This window comes from Bubalus bubalis, chromosome 18 (genome assembly GCF_019923935.1).
Source record: "Bubalus bubalis isolate 160015118507 breed Murrah chromosome 18, NDDB_SH_1, whole genome shotgun sequence".
Taxonomy (NCBI): Eukaryota; Metazoa; Chordata; class Mammalia; order Artiodactyla; family Bovidae; genus Bubalus; species Bubalus bubalis.
The window spans coordinates 52112005-52130236 of NC_059174.1; the positions used below are offsets into that span (position 1 = coordinate 52112005).

At 54.6% G+C, this 18232-nt stretch overlaps 1 protein-coding gene across 1 annotated transcript; it reads left to right on the forward strand.

Moving 5' to 3' along the window:
* Nucleotides 1–157: 157 nt before the first annotated feature.
* Nucleotides 158–11689, forward strand: TOMM40 (translocase of outer mitochondrial membrane 40). The gene is made up of 10 exons (XM_006067541.4): nucleotides 158–317; nucleotides 427–706; nucleotides 1436–1503; nucleotides 2073–2165; nucleotides 3013–3114; nucleotides 4191–4296; nucleotides 9360–9482; nucleotides 9620–9696; nucleotides 9805–9907; nucleotides 11031–11689. Exons 2-10 carry the CDS (start codon nucleotides 433–435, stop codon nucleotides 11168–11170), a joined length of 1086 nt encoding a protein of 361 aa, XP_006067603.1. The 5' UTR covers nucleotides 158–317; nucleotides 427–432; the 3' UTR covers nucleotides 11171–11689.
* Nucleotides 11690–18232: the final 6543 nt, after the last annotated feature.

Genomic DNA, 18232 nt, shown 5'->3' on the forward strand with positions numbered 1-18232 from the left:
AGCCCTGGAACCCGCGGCATCGCGAGCCAATCGGCGTGGGCTCCCCAAGCCAATGGGAAGGGCACGGAGGTGTGCTGTGACCTGTCTGCAAGTGGGAACCAACAGAAAAGGACGTTCCAAATAGGTGGGTGGGACTCTCATCTATGACTCCAATAGTAAGGCCAGACCCTGCAGCTGGCGGGAGGACCTCAGGGCCCGCTAAACCAATGGGCTAGGTGGGGCGGGGCGACCGTGGCGGCGGCGGCGGCAGCGTGTTCGGTTGCGCGTGGCCCACGGGGTGGGAGCGGAGCCCGGACCGGGAGGAGGCGCTACCGCGCGTAAGAATTGGGGTTCAGAGCGGGGGGGGGGGCTGGGGGGGTGTTGGCTGGAGACGAAGCCTGGAGCCTGCGAGCCTTGACCTCTGCCCTCTGACCTTTCCCCTTGCAGGCGACCATGGGGAACGTATTGGCCGCTAGCTCGCCGCCCGCAGGGCCGCCGCCGCCGCCTGCGCCTCCCCTCGTGGGACTGCCGCCACCTCCGCCCTCTCCTCCCGGCTTCACTTTGCCGCCACTCGGGGGCGGCCTGGGCGCTGGGGCTGGCACAGGTCGAGGTTCCGAACGGACCCCCGGGACTGCGGCTGCCAGCGCTGGAGGGACCGGGGACGATGGGGCCTGCGGCTGCCTGCCCAACCCGGGCACGTTCGAGGAGTGCCACCGGAAGTGCAAGGGTGAGGGGCTAGGGGCCTGGCAGGGGTGTGATGGCCCGGATCTCGGGGGAAGGAGGAGCGCACTGAGGACCTTGGGAATTGGCACGGACCATTGGAATCATTTAACAGAGCGTTAGGAGTTGACGTTGGGATCGAATAGTGGAATGTTGAACCTGGGGCTTAGAATGATGGGATCAAATGATGGAACCTCAGGATGGAATGCCGGAGCGGTACAGAAAGCCCTGAAGGACCTCATGTGCCCCAGGAATCGGCCAAGCCAGCCTCATGTGATCGGGAGGGAAACCGAGGCCCAAGGTCACAGTGTCAGCAATGGGTCAGTGGGGGGTGGAACCCAAGGCTTCTGGATCCTGGCTTGGAGTAATTGTGGTAGCGAAAGTGGTGGTGGGTTATTGAGCACTGTTCTGGCATTCAGTGTGTGTTAACTCATTAAATCCTTGCAGTATTTCTATGTGGTGAGCATCTTCAACTAACAGATAGATTTGACATGGATAAAATAATTTGCCTAAGGTCACACAAGTAGTAGATGGTGGCACTGGAATTTGGATGCAGGCAAAGGCTTTGGTCCTGAGCCCATCCTCTGGGCTGTTCTGCCTCTTTACTGGATGAGGTGCTTTGTGCAGTGTGCTGGTTGTGGGCTCCTGGAGAAGGGAGAGTGGGGACCATAGAGAAGAAAGGGATGAGAGATGGAGCGTGTGTGTTGAAGTGTGACAGCATTTTTCTCTCCTTCAGAGCTGTTTCCTATTCAGATGGAAGGTGTGAAGCTCACAGTCAACAAAGGGTTGAGTAATCATTTCCAGGTGAGCCTTTCTTGTGCCATTATCCTCCAGAGGTCATCCCAGCCATCCCTCTGCATCTGCACATACAGTCCTTTAGTGAAAGTGAAGTTGCTCAGTCATGTCCAACTCTTTGCAACCCCATGGACTGTAGCTTACCAGACTTCTCAGTCCATGGGATTTTCCAGGCAAGAGTACTGGAGTGGGTTGCCATTCCCTTCTCCAGTCCTTTAACTCCTCCTTAAACATTTGGGCTCCTTGATACTTAAAGACACCAGAGACAGTGCCAGGCTGACCACTCAATTTGGGGGCAGTGGCAGGGTTTAGGGACCCGCCCCCACAACCAACATCCAGGCAGGGATGAAGTACCAGGTATGCTCCCACACATCCCTTCTCTTGAGTGTCTAATCTAGTCAGGCCACACCTCCCAGTCTTCATCCCCTACCATGCCCAGAGATGCCCTGACAGGGAAGTCAGATTGGCAAGCATCCCCCATCCCAGGCTGGAGGGGAGCTAACCTGGAAATGGGCTCAGCTGGGTTCCTTGGGGAGTGACCCACAGGCTCATTACCACAGCCCTCCCTCTTCTCCCAGGTGAACCACACAGTAGCCCTCAGCACAATCGGGGAGTCCAACTACCACTTCGGGGTCACATACGTGGGGACGAAGCAGCTGAGTCCCACAGAGGTGAGGTACCTTTTGCCATTCATTCATTGTATCTTTCTTCTAACAAATAATGTAGCCAGTCAGTCGAAGAAAGCTGGGCTGCTGGTGGTGTGGGGAGGTGGGAACTGGGTCTCTCCAGGGTGCATCGAAACCTGGGTCATTCCTTCATCCTGACCCCCACTTCTCTGGGTGAGTCTGAGGACACCAGGGTCACCAGGCAGTGATGACCCAGAGTGGGCAGGGCTGGGCTGCAGATCCTGCAGGCCTCAGGCCAAGCCAGGCATTTGAACTTCCACTAGGGGGCACTAGAGAGCCATGGAAAGATTTAAAGGAGGGGAAGATGCGGTGATATGAGTGCTTTGGAAATAGCATTTCTCAGGCTGTCTGCGGAAGCTGGGTTAGAAGAGCGAAGGCAAAACTAGAAGCCCAGGAGGAGGCTGGGGCAGGACAAAGGTGGAGTTGTGGGGCTAAATTAGGTTTTTGCTTGTGTTAACTATTTCCATGCGATAAACTTACTTATTCAGCAAACCTTCAGGGCACCCCCCCATGTCCTGCCCATCTCTGTGCTGGGTGGTCCTGGGGACACAACAGTAACTGAAACAGCCGTAGGGGCTCACAGCCTAGTGGAGAAAGAGAATAAGCTTGTCCCCAGAGAGGAACAGTCCAGGGAGAGTAGGACTGAAATGGGGGAACCCAAAGGCTGAGCCCAGAGGAGAGCCTGACTCAGCCTAGGTGGTCTTATAGGGCTTCCTGGAGGAGAGGATCTCATTCTAGGCTTTCCAGTCCTAGGCTTTTCACCAGAGCCCATCATGCATGTCCATCCATGACGCTAGGCCTCTCACCTCTAACCCTGCCCTCTGCCCCACAGGCATTCCCCGTGCTGGTGGGTGACATGGATAATAGTGGCAGCCTCAATGCTCAGGTCATTCATCAGCTGGGCCCTGGCCTCAGGTCCAAGATGGCCATCCAGGTGAGTGGAAGGATGGAGTCGGCGACTCCCCCAGCCTCCCTGAGCCCCAGGCTGCCCTTGGGTGTTGAAACCAAGAACTCAAGGCACAGTGCAGCCAAACAAACTGAACCATCAGAGTCTGGAGCAGAGAAAGGCTTATTGCAAAGATTAAGCGAGGAATACGGGTGGCTGGTTCTCTACAGACCAAACTCCCGCATAGTTTTCAGGGCGTGAGTGAATGAAGTCGCGCAGTCATGTCCTACTCTTTGCGACTCTGTGGGCTGTAGCCTGCCAGGCTCCTCCGTCCATGGGATTTTCCAGGCAAGAATGCTGGAGTGAGTTGCTATTTCCTCCTCCAGAGGATCTTCCCGACCCAGGGATTGAACTCAGGTCTCCCGCATTGCGGGCAGACTCTTTACTGTCTGAGCCACCAGGGAATCCCAGTTTTCAGGGAAGGGCTTTTAAAGGCAAACTGGGGGCAGGGTGCTGCAGGATGTGTGACTTTCTTCTGGTTGGTCAGTGGTGAGGCCGTAGGGTGGATGGTGTGCCAGGCGTCTTGTGCTCAGCTGGAAGTTACCGTCCTCCTGGGTGGAGGCCCTAGCATGTCCTCGACAGGAGCTAGGATTCCACCTTATCATGGCACTGTTGTGCTGTGCTTAGTCATTCAGCTGGATCCGACTTTTTTCGACCCTTTGGATTGGAGCCAGCGAGGCTACTCTGCCCATGGGATTTTTCAGACAACTTTTCAGAATACTGGAGTGGGTTGCCATTTCCTCCTCCAGGGGAATCTTCCTGACCCAGGGATCAAACCTGTGTCTTCTGTGGCTCCTGCATTGCAGGCGGGTTCTTTACCCGCTGAGCCCTAAGAGAAGCCCTCACGGCACTATTGTGTGACTATTTAGCGGATTGCTTTTCCTTTCTTTCTGCTTTCTCTCTCTTCTCTGATGAGTAAATGGATCTGCCCTAGGGGAAGGTCTAGGAGGTGGAAGCCTTTTTCCTACAAACAAGAAGGGGAGGCCACTGAAAGGCCTTTGGTACCGGCAGGCCCCATGGGGTCCTGCTCAGTTTCACCCTCATACTTGGCCCTCCCCCCACAGACCCAGCAGTCGAAGTTTGTGAACTGGCAGGTGGATGGGGAGTACCGGGGTTCCGACTTCACAGCAGCCGTCACTTTGGGGAACCCAGATGTCCTGGTGGGTTCAGGTAAGAGGCACAGGGCTTGGAAGGTGGTCAGACCCCATGCCCAGCAAATCCATTTCTCCCTCTGACCCTCCTTTTCTGCCATCCAAGAAATGGTTTCAGGGACAGGTGTGACTTCAGAACACAGAGCATCAATTAGGTCTTGTAGCCTCGTGGGGGAAAAAACAGGTTCAAGTCCCAGCTCTGCCACTGGGTTCACTGCAGTTGGGGGCGGGGGGTGGGGCGGGGGCGCTTCCATCACCCTCATGGGCCTCAGCTTCCTCATTTGTTAAAATCGGGTTGCCTCACAGGGTTGTCGAGCAGGTCATGTGTGGAAAGTCTCAAATGGGGTCAGGCATGTGACGGGTCCCAAGGAAATGAGCTGCTGCATCACTCCTGGGGCTCTGGGGTTGCTCGGGGGCACAGATTGACCCCAAGGCAGGCGGAGTCCACGTGCAGCTGAGGGGAGGCAAGTCAGTCTGCAGTGGAGGGTGACAAGGAAGATTCCTGTTTGGGTTGGCTGGGGGGCAAGGACCTGCTGACTAATGTCTGTATTTCTGGTCTCTCCTCTCTGCTTCCCCCTTTTTTATTTTTGTCTCTGGGCATCTGCCTTTGATTTCTCTACATTGATTTGATGTTTCTTGACTGAATCATATATTCCATGTCCAGAGGATATGGTGATGAACTAAGGAAAACTAAGTCTGTCTTCTGGACATTCTAGTGGTGATTTTTATATTATGTATATTAAGGGAGGCATGCACATGTGCTAAGTCACTTCATTCTTTTTGAACTCTTTGTGACCCCATGGACTGTAGCCCACCAGGCTCCTCTGTCCATGGGAGAGTCCGGGCAAGAATACTGGAGTGGGTTGCCATGGCCTTCTCCAGGGGATCTTCCCAACCCAGGGTCTTATACCTTATATAAGACCCAGGATCTTATATCGGGTCTTATAAGACACCTGAACCCAGGTGTCTTATATCTCCTGCATTGGCACGTAGGTTATTTATCACTAGTGCCACCTGGGAAGCCCCTGGAACCTTCCATTCTAGAGACACGAGTAAAACAGATGGGTAATGGAGCCCTATGGAAAGATGGTGGTGTCGGGAGGGGCTGGTGGAGTCTTGAGAGAAGGCCTCATTACATAGGTGATATCTGAACGAAGACTGAAGGATGTGAGGGAAGGTGCCAAGCAGATATGTGGGAAAAGAGCTTTTCAGCCGGAAGGAACAGCGAGTGCAAAAGCCCTGAGGTACGACCCTTCACTGGAACATCAAGGAGGACTGGAGCTGTAACAAATGAGGAAGGAGGGCAAGTGGTAGAAGTCAGGATGGCAGGGCTGAAACATAAAGCTCTGGAGAGCTGAGTCTGAGGCCACAAGAGGATTTTGAAAGGGACAGGATCCTCCGACGTAGCTTCTAACAGGACCTCTTGTGCCCACGTGTAGAGACCAGGCCACAAGGGGGCAGCGGAGCGGGTAAGTGGAAGTCTGGGGTTAGGGGTCTGGATGTACCTTGAAGGCGGAGCAATAGTATTTGCTGCTGGATTCCGTGTGGGAGATAAGAGGGAGGTCAGAGTTGAGAAGTCAGCCATTTTGGGGGGCGGGGTGGGGCTTGACCCACCAGAAGGGTAGAGTTGGTGATTCCAGATTCTTGTGCCTGCTGTTAGCTCTATCAGGAAGAGCAGGCTCTTGGGCAGTGAGTGCGGCGTGAAGGCGCCCAGCACCTGGAACCCTGCTGGGAACAGAGTAGGCGCTCAGAAAATAGCGCATAAAGGAGTGAGCAGCGGTCACCGCAGGTCCTATTTCCCACCTGGTGCCCTTTGCCAGGCCCTCGGAATACTGTGCGCACCCGGGCCTTCACCCAGTCACTCAAGCCAATAGGGACTGGCTCGTGCAATCCTTCACAGCCCTGTGGGGCGGCGCTGCCATCATCCCTGTCTGATTGAGGCCCAGAGAGGGCAAGTACTTCCCCAAGGACACACAGTGAGGCCACCTCCAGAGTCCACAGCACCAGGCCCCCCGCCCCTGCAAACACTCACCAGCATCGGCCTCTCTTGCTCCTCAACACTGGCCTCTAGGTCTTTCTTCCCTGGAGCCCAAGGCCACCAGTGACACTCTTGTCTCTTAGTCCCTGTGGACGTCCCTTCCTCCCCTCAAGCACCGATCAGAACTTCTGGGCCCAGGGCAGTACTGAGTATATGAGTAGTTACTCATGTAATTATTCATGAGCACTGACAGCTGGTGCTCCACCCATTCTGAGCCTCGGTTTCCCCATCCATCTCAAAGACACGGTCACAGCAAGTGCACCTTGGTGAAGGAATCAGTGGGCGGACCGTCAGCCCCTTGTGGGACCAGACACAGCTAGTTAGGGTTCACTGTGGGAAGGGTCTCTGGGCCGCCCTACAACAGGCAGGGGGATCGGGGTTCTCACAGGTGAGGAAGGAAAGGTCTGGGGTGAAATCAGCCCTGCCCCAGGATCGCACAGCGAGGAAGCCGAGGGCCTGGCGTTGGAACCATGGTTGAGGCCTAACGAGGAGCCCGCGGACTACCTGGTCCCCTCCCCTGGCCTCAACTCCTCCTCTGGGGCCTCGGCTTCGTTCTGAGCACCCCAAGTGTGTGCCCACCCTGGGACACACACAGCCCCTCCCTGGCCAGTAGCCAAGACACTTGCCTTGAGACAAATAATCACAGTGACTGTGTTACTGTTGGGAGAACGCCTACTTGGGAGAGGTCCAGGTTGCTGTGAGAGCTTAGAACAGGAAGGCCCAGCTCGCCTGGAGTGATGAGGACAGTGTCTCTCGATGCCAGTGTCTAGACCGAGGAGGGTGAAGAGAAAGGCAGTGCTCCCAGAGGAAGGCTGTGTGGCCAAAGCCCTGGGGAGCGCAGCGTGGGGAGGGCAGGAAGCTGTTCTGTCGGGCCCCAGCCAAGAGCCCGCTGTGTACCCCCTCCCCAGGGGGCCAGGTGCGGCCCCAGCCCCGCAGGTTTCAGGAAAGCCGCACTCCGCCCCTTGTCCGAGGCCACCTCTTTGCTCTCAGACCTATAATAAGTGTTCTTTTCCTTCTCGTGGAGTTTTGAACTCAGTGGGTTCTTCACTCCAGGCACTCCATCCTAAAGGAGATCAGTCCTGGGTGTTCATTGGAAGGACTGATGTTGAAGCTGAAACTCCAATACTTTGGCCACCTGATGCGAAGAGCTGACTCACTGGAAAAGACCCTGATGCTGGGAGGGATTGGGGGCAGGAGGAGAAGGAGACGACAGAGGATGAGATGGCTGGATGGCATCACCGACTCGATGCACATGAGTTTGACTGAACTCCGGGAGTTGGTGATGGACAGGGAGGCCTGATGTGGTACAGTCCGTGGGGTCGTAAAGAGTCAGACACGACTCAGCAACTGAACTAAACTGATCTGAAGGAGATGGAGGTGCTAGAAAGGGCAGGATGTTCAAGAAAAAGGCCTGTGAGGAGATGAGGACTGTGCAAGGACTTGTGAAGCTCTTGGATGAAGTCTGATTGAAAGCTGGGGATGAACCACAGGGGGCTTTGCCCCCGTGTCCTAAGAAGCCAGGGTGTCCTTGATGCTGGGGTGTCATGGCAGGTTCTGAGCAGGGGGAGCAGGGTCGAGTGTGCGCTTTAACAAGATCCGTCTGCATGTGAAGCTGCTTGGAGAGGATGAGACTGGGGCAGGAGGCCAAGGAGGAGGGTAGGGCTTGGGAACCAGAGGGTGAGGCAAGCAGAGGAGATGGGGGGTGGGAGAGGAATTCGGGGTCTCGAAGCCCTCAGTCTGAACCATGACCAGAGACTCTTGAGTTGAAGTCCCTGTGTGACCCCTGGATGGTCACTTTTCTCTCTGTGGGCCCGAGGTTCCCCTTCTCTTGGGACAGAGGCTGCTCTTGTCCAGAGGTGTGCTGGTGATGGCTTAACAACCAGCTGGCGGAGGAGGGGCCAGGAGGTGGGTCAGTGCCACCCACTCCCGAGGAGAGGCCAGCTCCAGCCTGCCCTGACCGTGGCAGCCCCCGCCTGGGTGTGCCTGAAGACGCCAGCAGGTCCCATCCTGTCCTTCCGGCCTGCCCGCCCCCTCAGGCCAGTCCCCACTCGGCACCGCTGATCCCTGTCCAGGGAAGCATCTGCACGTCTGCGCTTTCCTTGTCCTTGCCGGTCCCCACCTCCTTCCCTCCTGCCCCGGTCTTCCCCATTCTTGCTGGGTGTCCATCTCTAAGCTTACCTCACTGGTCCTCACCTGCTCCGTCCTTCAGGTTGGGCGTCTCCAGGTCCTGCCATCCACCTCCATCTCTGATCGCTTCCCCGTCTCTACAGAGGTGATCTTGCTTTCCAGTTCTCCGTCATCACCCCCTCTGCGTCCCCCACTGCCTCTCTTCCTGGCCCTTCCCCTCCGCAGTGATCACCTCTGTGGTGTCCACCCTCCTGGGCTCTCAAAGACAGACAGTCTCAGTCCTTGGGCTCGAGGAATTCAGCCCGGCGGTGGAGTGGGTGGTTAGCAAACACTGAGGGGCCCTTAGAGCCATCCTTGCTGCCGAGGGGCCCGGGAAGTGGACTTCCGCAGGTCAGGTCTCCGTGGCGGCTGGGCCCTGGCCATGTGCTGAGCACGCCTTGTGCACACCACGCCTGCATCCAGCGCTCTGCTCTTCCTCAGAGTCTTGCGAGGTGTCCTGCTCACGGAGGAGTGGTGCCAGTGGCCCTCGATTACCCCAGCAGCAAGTGCTGGGGCTGGGACTTGAACCCAGGCCGTCTGGCCCCCACAGTGTGCTCTCGCCTACCGGTCGTGGCGGCAGGGTGGCTCGAAGCCTGTGTTCAGGAGATTGGGAGCCCTGGACTCTACCTCTGACATGTCCTGTGACCATGTGGGAGCGACTTGACTCCTCAGCCTCTGCAGCCTCCTGCGTAAAGGGAGGTGAATGCAGAGTAGATGAGGTCCCGGGGGCCATGGGAGGCTGACCTCAGAGCCCTGTGAACGGCCCTAGCAAGGAGCCCAAGTGGGAGGCCCGGGGAAGCGGGAGTCCAGTCTGTGCCTTGACGGGGTGGAAACTAACCACCAAGCTCAGAAGTCATGACTCCACTTCTCGCCTGCAGGGATCCTCGTGGCCCACTACCTCCAGAGTATCACACCGTGCCTGGCCCTGGGCGGAGAGCTGGTCTACCACCGGCGGCCCGGGGAGGAGGGCGCCGTTATGTCGCTAGCTGGGAAATACACATGTGAGCCTGGGGGCCCGGAGCCCTGGGACTAAGGGAGGAGGGGCTGGGGGCTGGACTCCTGGGTCTGAGGGAAAAGGGGCAAAACCTGGGCCCTTGGCTGCCCAAGCCCCCTTGGTAACCCACCTGCTCTCTTCCAGTGAACAACTGGTTGGCGACAGTAACATTGGGTCAGGCAGGCATGCATGCAACGTATTACCACAAAGCCAGTGACCAGGTGAGCCCATCTGGGGACTGGCTGTCTGGGTATGGGGTGCCCAGGACTGGCATGCCTGAGAGTCCAGCCTAGGAGGCTGACTCGTGTGTGTTGCCCTGGCCCCTCCAGCTGCAGGTGGGTGTGGAGTTCGAGGCCAGCACAAGGATGCAGGACACAAGTGTCTCCTTTGGGTACCAGCTGGACCTGCCCAAGGCCAACCTCCTCTTCAAAGGTACAGATCTCCCTTTCCTTACACGAGAAACAAGCAAGAGGTGGCTTGGCTCTGAGTGGGGTACAGGCCAGAGAAAATGGGAGAGGGTAGCATGCTGGGCCCCCAAATTACCCAGGAATGCTTGTTAAGAGGGTGGGTGGGTGCCTGGGCCCCGAGCTTTGCAGGGACCATCCCCACCCCAGCCAGCAGCCCTCCAGCAGTCTGCATGCATGGCCCTTGCTTTTCTTTTTCTCATGCATAGAAGACAAGTTGGAGCGCAGCCGGCCTTGCCCCACTGTCTCACCTTACGGAGGCTCCCTGGTCACAGCCAGACCCAGACACAACCTTCCCCCAGGCTGACTGAATCTCATCTTAAGTTTCTCCTTGCGCCTCAGTGGCTCTCGGGTTTGGGGTGTGTGGAGACCACCCCGGAAAGGCCGCTTCAGTGGCCCTGGTTCAAGGCTTCTAAAGGCAGCCAGGGGAAATCCCTGGTGGTCCAGTTGTCTCACTCTCAACTGCTGAGGGCCCGGGTTCAATCCCTGGTCAGGGAACTAAAATCCCACAAGCCATGCAGTGTGGGCAAAAAAAAATTTTTTAAACAAAAGTAGCCAGGAGGCCCAGGGAGAGGGGTTTGTTTTGCCTCTGAAACCTGCCTTAAGTCCTCACTCTGCAGTCAGCCCTGGGTCTGAGGCTGCGTTTGGACTGTAGCTTCTCTGCTCCCCTTCAGTGAGTCCTTGAGCTCCATTGGGTACAAACGGCAGCGGGCACTTGCACACCCATCAGGTCCTGGGCATGAGCCCTAGAGATTTCAGTCTCTGATTCAGCAGATACTCAGCACCTGCTCTGTGCCCAGCTGGGGACACAACAGTGACCAGGCTCCCCCCACCCAGTGGGGGTGTCACTCACAGTGGCAGGGACAGGCCCATCCACACAGAGCAGCGACCTGGTGTGGACAAGACTGGGATTGGGAGGGTGGTCCACGGGGTGGCCGAGGGCTTCTGGAGGGGAGGGGTCACGGAGCTCAGAGCTGAAGCACTTGGGGGCGTGAAGAGGGCTCCGGGTGGTGGGGACAGTACAGTCAGCGGCCTGGCCGGTGGTATCTGATGTGTCGGGTGAGGCTCTTCACACAGCTGTCCACCCACAGGCTCTGTGGACAGCAACTGGATCGTGGGCGCCACGCTGGAGAAGAAGCTCCCGCCGCTGCCCCTGACACTGGCCCTCGGGGCCTTCCTGAATCACCGAAAGAACAAGTTCCAGTGCGGCTTTGGCCTCACCATTGGCTGAGCCCCCGCAGGCCCCGCCTTCCTCGCCCTTTCTCCTTCTGATCCCACCTCCCCCTCCCCCTGCCACGGAGGGGAGACCTGAGCCCCCCTCCCCCTCCCTTCCCTCCCTCCTCGGGGGTCAGGGGGCAGCGGAAAGGAGGGGACCCATCACCCCAGCAGCTGAGGGGGGATTCTCCGAAGGACAGGCACGGCAGGACGTGGAGGACAAGGGGCCGCGTGCCCAGTAGTCTTGGAGTCCAGGAAGCGATTCTGGAGTTAAGGGGCCTATGGGATTCTGAGCACCAGGGGCAGAGGCGGCCAGACAACCTCAGGGAGGTGTTGGGGTGTCCCCGTTCCCCCGAAATGGCCAAATGGGCCTAGCCCCAAGGGGGCAGCAAAGAGAGGTGCGTCCCCAGTCACCCCGCCCCTGCCCACTTTCCCATCCACCCCTCGGTATAAATCATGTTTATAAGTTATGGAAGAACTGGGACATTTTACAAAAAAAATAAAAAATTAAAAAAATACACATGGAAAAAAGAAATGGGAGGCCTCTGTTTTCCTCTGTGTCTGGCCTGTTTTGTCCGGCCTGGACCTCCGACAGTGGCCCATGGAGGGCAAGGGAATCCAGCCTGGTCACTGGCCAGAGCCCAGACCAGAAAGGGGAAGGGCCTGGCCCAGGATCACACAGCCGCCCTGTGACCTTCCCAACGAGGACATCACAGGCCTTCCCTCCCTGGGAGGGTGCAGCCTGTGGTCACTCAGCCTGGCCTGGCCAGCAAGGCTGCAGAAGACTTTGTCCCAGTGAACTGAAGCGGGTGTGGGGAAGCAGCGAGCTGGGACTCGGGTCTTTCCAGGCTCCAGAAGGGGCAGGGGATGAAGGGGTGTTAAGACTTGATTATAATAGAAGGTCAAAGCTTTCAAGAAACTTCAGGAAGCATTTGAGCACCTGGAAATCATTTGGAATCATTTAGTTCTCATGGGGTGGGGGAGGGGTGGGCTGGAGTCTGACTCATGGGCCGGGAGAGAGGGTGGGGGCGTCAGTTCTGCACCCCTAGGGCTCAGGCAAGCTGACATCGCTAACCCCTCTCCAGACAGGGGAACTGAAAGTTCATCTCACACACTGTCTGGGCAGAGAGGCTGCTGGCCCTTGATGACCCATTATAGCCCAGAGAAGCCACTCCACCCACTCCCTGCCAGCACCTTCTGAGGCCAGAGCACACAGGCTGACAGCAACCCAGGACAGGCTGGCATTGAGGGTCCCTTCTTGGGACCAGGCATCCAGCCTCCCCAGCCCCATGGAATCCAGTAGTCCTCACCTCCTTAAAGGACCAGGAGTGAATCCCAACTCCTCCAGTTCTTTCAGGGTGACTTTACCATCCACCTCAACTCTGAATCTCCTCTTGAAAGAGGAAAGTGGGCAAAGGGGACTCCACCTTGGCTGTGGGACTCCATTTTAGACTTATTGTGAACTTTGGACTACATGCCTGGGTGCTTTCCCAGTGGACTTTGAGCTATGTGCCCGGTATCTATGGAAACAACATACTAACTGAAAAACAGACCCCTGGATAAAGGACTCCAGGACTGGTACCTAGACTTCCCATCACCGAAAAGAATGTACTAATCTACCCCAGAGCAAAACAAATTATCTCTACAATATCTATTGATATATGTTAGCCTCATTAGCTGTCTGGACTAATATATGAATCATGATTTAGCCCCTTTACATTATCCAGGCTAGTTTCCAGGAATTTGGGGAGGTGGATTTGAGCATGTACACTTATGGTATATAAGATTGCCACAAAAATTGGCCGGGTCCTTGGCTAAAAGGAGACTCTGCCTTGGACCCGCTGGTGTAATAAACTGCACTCCACTATTTGCGTTGTCCTTCTGAGTGAGTTTGCTTCCCGGAGAGCATGTCTACAACATTTTTGGTGCACTGGCCGGGAAGCTCCTCACTTTGAGGAGACAAGTTCCATTTGGAGCTACTCCGGGGCCTTGCGCCTTGAATCACCTAGAGGGGTGAGGTTGCCTCACCCCTCTGGAACGATTCTGCCTTTCAACGCCCAGACCTCTCATGTTAGCAAGTAGTGGATGGCAGCGAGGAAACTGAGCGCTCAGGTAAGGAGGGTCCCACCCAACAGGGTGGAAGAGGGAGCCTGCTCAGCCCCCTGAGAGAGATTAGAGACGTGCACGGACCTACGGTGACTGATGTATGAGGGTGACTGCGATTGTCGGGTACAGGTTGACAGATGTGACAGGGCTTTAAGGAAGACTCTATTGTGAATGTCATCTAGGAGGTGGTGTCTTGGGGAAAATTATTACCAGGCAATCGCAAGAGGGCTACTGGGGGAAGAAACTTGGTCTCTGTGTGCACGTATTCTGCCCTCCCCCAGGAGGTGTCCCATCTACTGTGAAAGTCTCAATCCCCTCAAGCTTGCTCAGGCAGAGAAAGGGAAATACATGAGTGAGTACGAATTGGCTTTTCTGGAGATTACCTGGGATGCGGGTTATTTAACTCGCCTGTGCTTATGTTGACACCCGATCAAGCTCACCAAGGCGGAGAAGGCGTTTAAAGTTTCAGGAGAAGTGGTCCTAGACAAAGTGATATTCTGGCTAAAGCACGTAAAATAACAGGAGAAAGCACGCTGGACTCCCCTCTCCCTCTGGGACTTGGCCAGCAAAGCCCTTTTCAATCCTATCAGGGAAGAAGCCGAGAGGCAATTTAAGTGCTTCATCGAGTGGAAATATCAGAAGTATCTGGGGTACCAGAAATTCCGCCAACAGGAGAAGAAACACTCCCGGAAAGGTAGGCAAGATGGGAGGAAACGGATCTAAGGCAACTATACTGGACAATATGATCAAAAGTTTCAAAAAGGGGTTCAGAGGAGACTATGGGGTAAAAATGACACCTGGCCAGCTGTGCACCCTCTTCAAGGTCGAATAGTCTGCTATGGGAGTTGGCTGGCCACCAGAGGGCACAATGGACTTGAAAATAATAAAAGCAGCCTATGTGATAGTCATGGGAAAACCTGGACACCCGACCAGTTCCCATACATATGCCTGGCTAGAGCTGCCCCAAGATTCCCCCACCATGGCCACGATTTTATATTCAAAATGGAGAAGGAAAGAGACACAGAAACTGATGATAAAAAAGAGATTCTACAGGATCCAAATGAGGAACTTCCTCCCCCGCTGTACTGGATGATGAACCTGCCCTCAAATGTGTCCGCCAGGCCGGGGGCCTTAACAGCCACCAGACCGAGGCCACAGGACATTCCAGCATCACCGCTGTCCCCGGCCCTTCCTTCAGCACCCCCAGAGGTCATAGAGCCGCCACCCCAGCAGGCTCCGACCCTAGTGGGAGGGACCACTGGATACCGCCCTCCGGATTCAGCTCCTGCCACAGAGGCACAACCTAAGCTCTACCCGCCGCCAACGCTGCCCCCCCCAACATGAATACTGATCAAAAAGGATATCCAATTAATCCAACTGGAATTAAACGAAGACTGTGCTCCGCCAAGGAGTTAGAAGAAAAGACACCATTTCAGATGCCCCTTAAGGAAGTCCAGCAGGCCCACATACAGGGGCAAGACGGTAATTATCATCAGGCTCCCGTGGCCTACTACGATCAACTATTTTTGTCTACTGATATATTGAACTGGCAAAAATATACGCCACCATATCCAGAGGAGACACAGGACATGATTAGATTGATGGAAACCATTTTTTATACCCGCAGACCGACATGGGACGATATTATCCAATTATTAACTTCCCTCTTCAGTACCGAAGAGCAGTATAGAACTCTTACTGAAGCAAAGAAATGGCTGCTAGAAATGGTTCCAGATGGAACTGTAAACCCACAAAGGTGGGTGGAACAAACCCTCCCCTATGACAGACCTAACTGAGACTATAATACAGATGAGGGGAGAAGCCTACCGTACAGCCATTCTACAGGGACTAAAAAGGGGAGCCCGCAGGCCTATGGATATGGCAAAACCTGCCGGAGTAGTGCAACAAGGGGCCGAGCTCCCTTCTGAATTTTATGAAAGACTGTGTGAGGCTTATAGACTCTGTACGCCGATCGACCCCGAGGCCAGGAGCTCCCACATCGTTATAAACTCAGCATTTGTGTCACAGGCTTATCCTGATATTAAAAGAAAGCTCCAGAAGCTGGATGGAGTATTATCAATGTCCAGCTCCCAACTAATTGAAATTGCAAAGAAAGTATTCAGAGACAGACATGTGGAAGCCAAGAAAGAAATTGAAAAAAGACGGAGGGAAGACACTAAGAGAGCAGATCAGAGATTTGCAGTGCTAGCCGCGGCCTCGGGAAGGCCTGCTGGGCTGCCCACGAAAGCCCCTCCCTCCTGGAGATGAGACCACTCCCTCAGGAGACCCCCACAAAAGCCTAGGCCCACGCTGCAGCCCAATCAGTGTGCCTGGTGCCGAGGGTTTGGCCACTGGAAAAACAAATGTCCTAAAACCACTAAAAACCGGGAATCAACCAGTACAGTGGAAGGCCTTGATGGACTAGAGACTGAATAGGGATGCTGGGGCTCAGAGACACAGGTCCACAAGAGCCCGTGGTAACGTTAAAAGTAAGGGACCGACTCACTGACTTCATGGTGGATACCGGAGCAGGATTGTCAGTAGTAACTGAACCCATGGCACCTCGCTTGAAAAAGGCCATTGCCATAACTGGGATATCTGGAAAGGAAATGATTAAACAATTCTGTAAGCCCCGAAAGTGCCAGATGGCAGAGGAGGGCACCAAGTGACTCATGAGTTCTTATATATCCCTGAATGCCCGGTACCTCTATTTGGAAGAGATCTACTCTCTCACCTGGAGTCACAAGTGACCTTTTCCCCCGACGAACGCCCTACTTTGCACATGGGCCCAGCTACTTACTTACTCTCCCTCTCAGTTACCCCACAAGATGAATGGGGGAGGGATGAATGGCCGGGAGGAAACACTGGCTCAACAACTGCCGGAGGTCTGGGCAGAAGGAAACCCCCCTGGGCTCGCCAAACACCATGCTCCAATAATAATAGAACTTAAGCCCGGTGCCACCCCGGTTAGAAAATGCCAGTATCCATTGCCCCTGGAGGTTCGTCTCGGCATACTGCCACATATAAATAGACTGAAACAGGCCGGCATCCTGATTGAATGCCAATCAGAATGAAACACACCAATCCTGCCAGTTAAAAAGGAAGGGGGACAGGACTATAGGCCAATACAAGATTTCAGGCTGGTCAGCCAAGCTGCCATGACCCTGAACCCCACAGTCCCAAACCCATATACCTTACTCAGCCTCCTCCCTCCAAATGCATAAGTTCTATACTTGTCTGGACTTAAAAGATGCCTTTTTCTGTACACACCTAGCCCAGGTATCACCACCAATTTTTGCTTTCGAGTGGGAAGACCCAACAGGGGGCGCCAAACAACAACTAGCCTGGACCCACCTCCCGTGAGGGTTTAAAAATTCTCCATTTTTGAAGTAGCCCTGGCTTTGGACTTAGGCACATTTCAGCCAGAAAAGTTTGGTTGTTGGCTGCTGCAATATGTGGACGATCTGCTCCTGGCCGCTGAGAACAAGGATGATTGCTGGGAAGGAACCAAGGCCTCGCTGAGACTGCTGATGGAGGCTGGTTACCCGGTCTCAAAAAAAAAGGCTCGGATCTGCAAGGAGGAGGTGAGGTATTTGGGATTTGTTCTAAAGAGGGGCACAAGGCTGTTGAGCCAGTCCAGCGCCATGCCTCTATCTGTGATGGACGGGCTCCCATGGCGGGTATCACCTCTACGGAGGGGTGATATGCCTATGGGATTTTTTTGCATCAAGCAAGAAAACAAAAATCAAGTATAGAATGGCATTAGACATACTCACTGCCGCGCAGGGAGGAACCTGTGCCATACTTAAGGTTGAATGCTGTGTATGGAACCTGTGCCATACTTAAGGCTGAACGTTGTGTATGCATTCCTGATTTATCTGGCAATGTAACGACTGCTTTGGGTGACATGAGGGACCAAGTAAAAGCAATGTCAGATGAAAATATTCCCTTCTGGACCTCGGTCCTATCTTGGGTAAAGGGTGATTGGTGGAAAACTGTGCTCACTGTTATTATAGTCATTTTAATAGTTCTGTTATGTGGACCTTACATTTTACAATGTGTTGTTAACTTTGTATCCCAGAGACTAACCTCACTTCCCCAGATCGGCATTAGGAGGCCTAGGATACAATATATTCCTATGAGCGATGCTCCCACTGAGAGTTAGGAGCATCAAGAGAGAGGAATGAAAGAGGAAAGTGGGCAAAGCGGACTCCATCTTGGCTGCGGGACCCCATTTTAGACTTCTTGTAAACTTTGGACTACATGCCTGAGTATTCTCCCAGTGGACTTTGAGCTATGTGCCCGGAATCTATAGAAACAACATTCCAACTGAAAAACAGAACCCCCGGATAAAGGGACTCCAGGACTTGTACCCGGACTTTCTGTCGCCGAAAAGAATATACTAATCTACCCCAGAGCAAAACAAATTGTTATCTGCACAAAACCTATTGATATATGTTAGCCTAATTAGCTGTCTGGACTAATATATGAATCATGATTTAGCCCCTTTACATTATCCAGGCTAGTTTCGAGGAATTCGGGGAGGAGGGTTTGAGCACATACACTTAGGGTATATAAGACTGTCACAAAAACTGGCCGGGTCCTTGACTAACAGGAGACTCTGCCTTGGGTCCGCCGGTGTAATAAACTGCACTCCGCTATTTGCGTTGTCCTTCTGAGTGAGTTTGCTGCCCGGAGAGCAGAGAGCAGTGGCTACAACACTCTCAATTCAGGATGCCCATCTGTTAAACAGCTGGGGTTCGTGAACAGGGCTGCAAGGGAGGGAGGGACAGGAGTGTTCACTGTGGCCCGGCACACAAGTGAAGTCCAGCATGGGGCCACTGTTTGCCAGCTAACCCTACTTGTTCTCAGTACACACAGTAGCCTGTTGCTTCACCGAATGACGGTGTTAAGTGCAACTCTTTTCCTGGTTGTGTGGACCTAGAAACTGGATGTTCAGAGAGGCTAGGTC

Coding starts and splice junctions, on each gene's coding strand:
- TOMM40 (XM_006067541.4), top strand. CDS start 433: ATGGGGAACGTATTGGCCGCTAGCTCGCCGCCCGCAGGGCCGCCGCCG. Junction 2,166..3,012: donor AGCAGCTGAGTCCCACAGAG/GTGAGGTACCTT, acceptor TCTGCCCCACAG/GCATTCCCCGTGCTGGTGGG. Junction 9,483..9,619: donor GCTAGCTGGGAAATACACAT/GTGAGCCTGGGG, acceptor GCTCTCTTCCAG/TGAACAACTGGTTGGCGACA.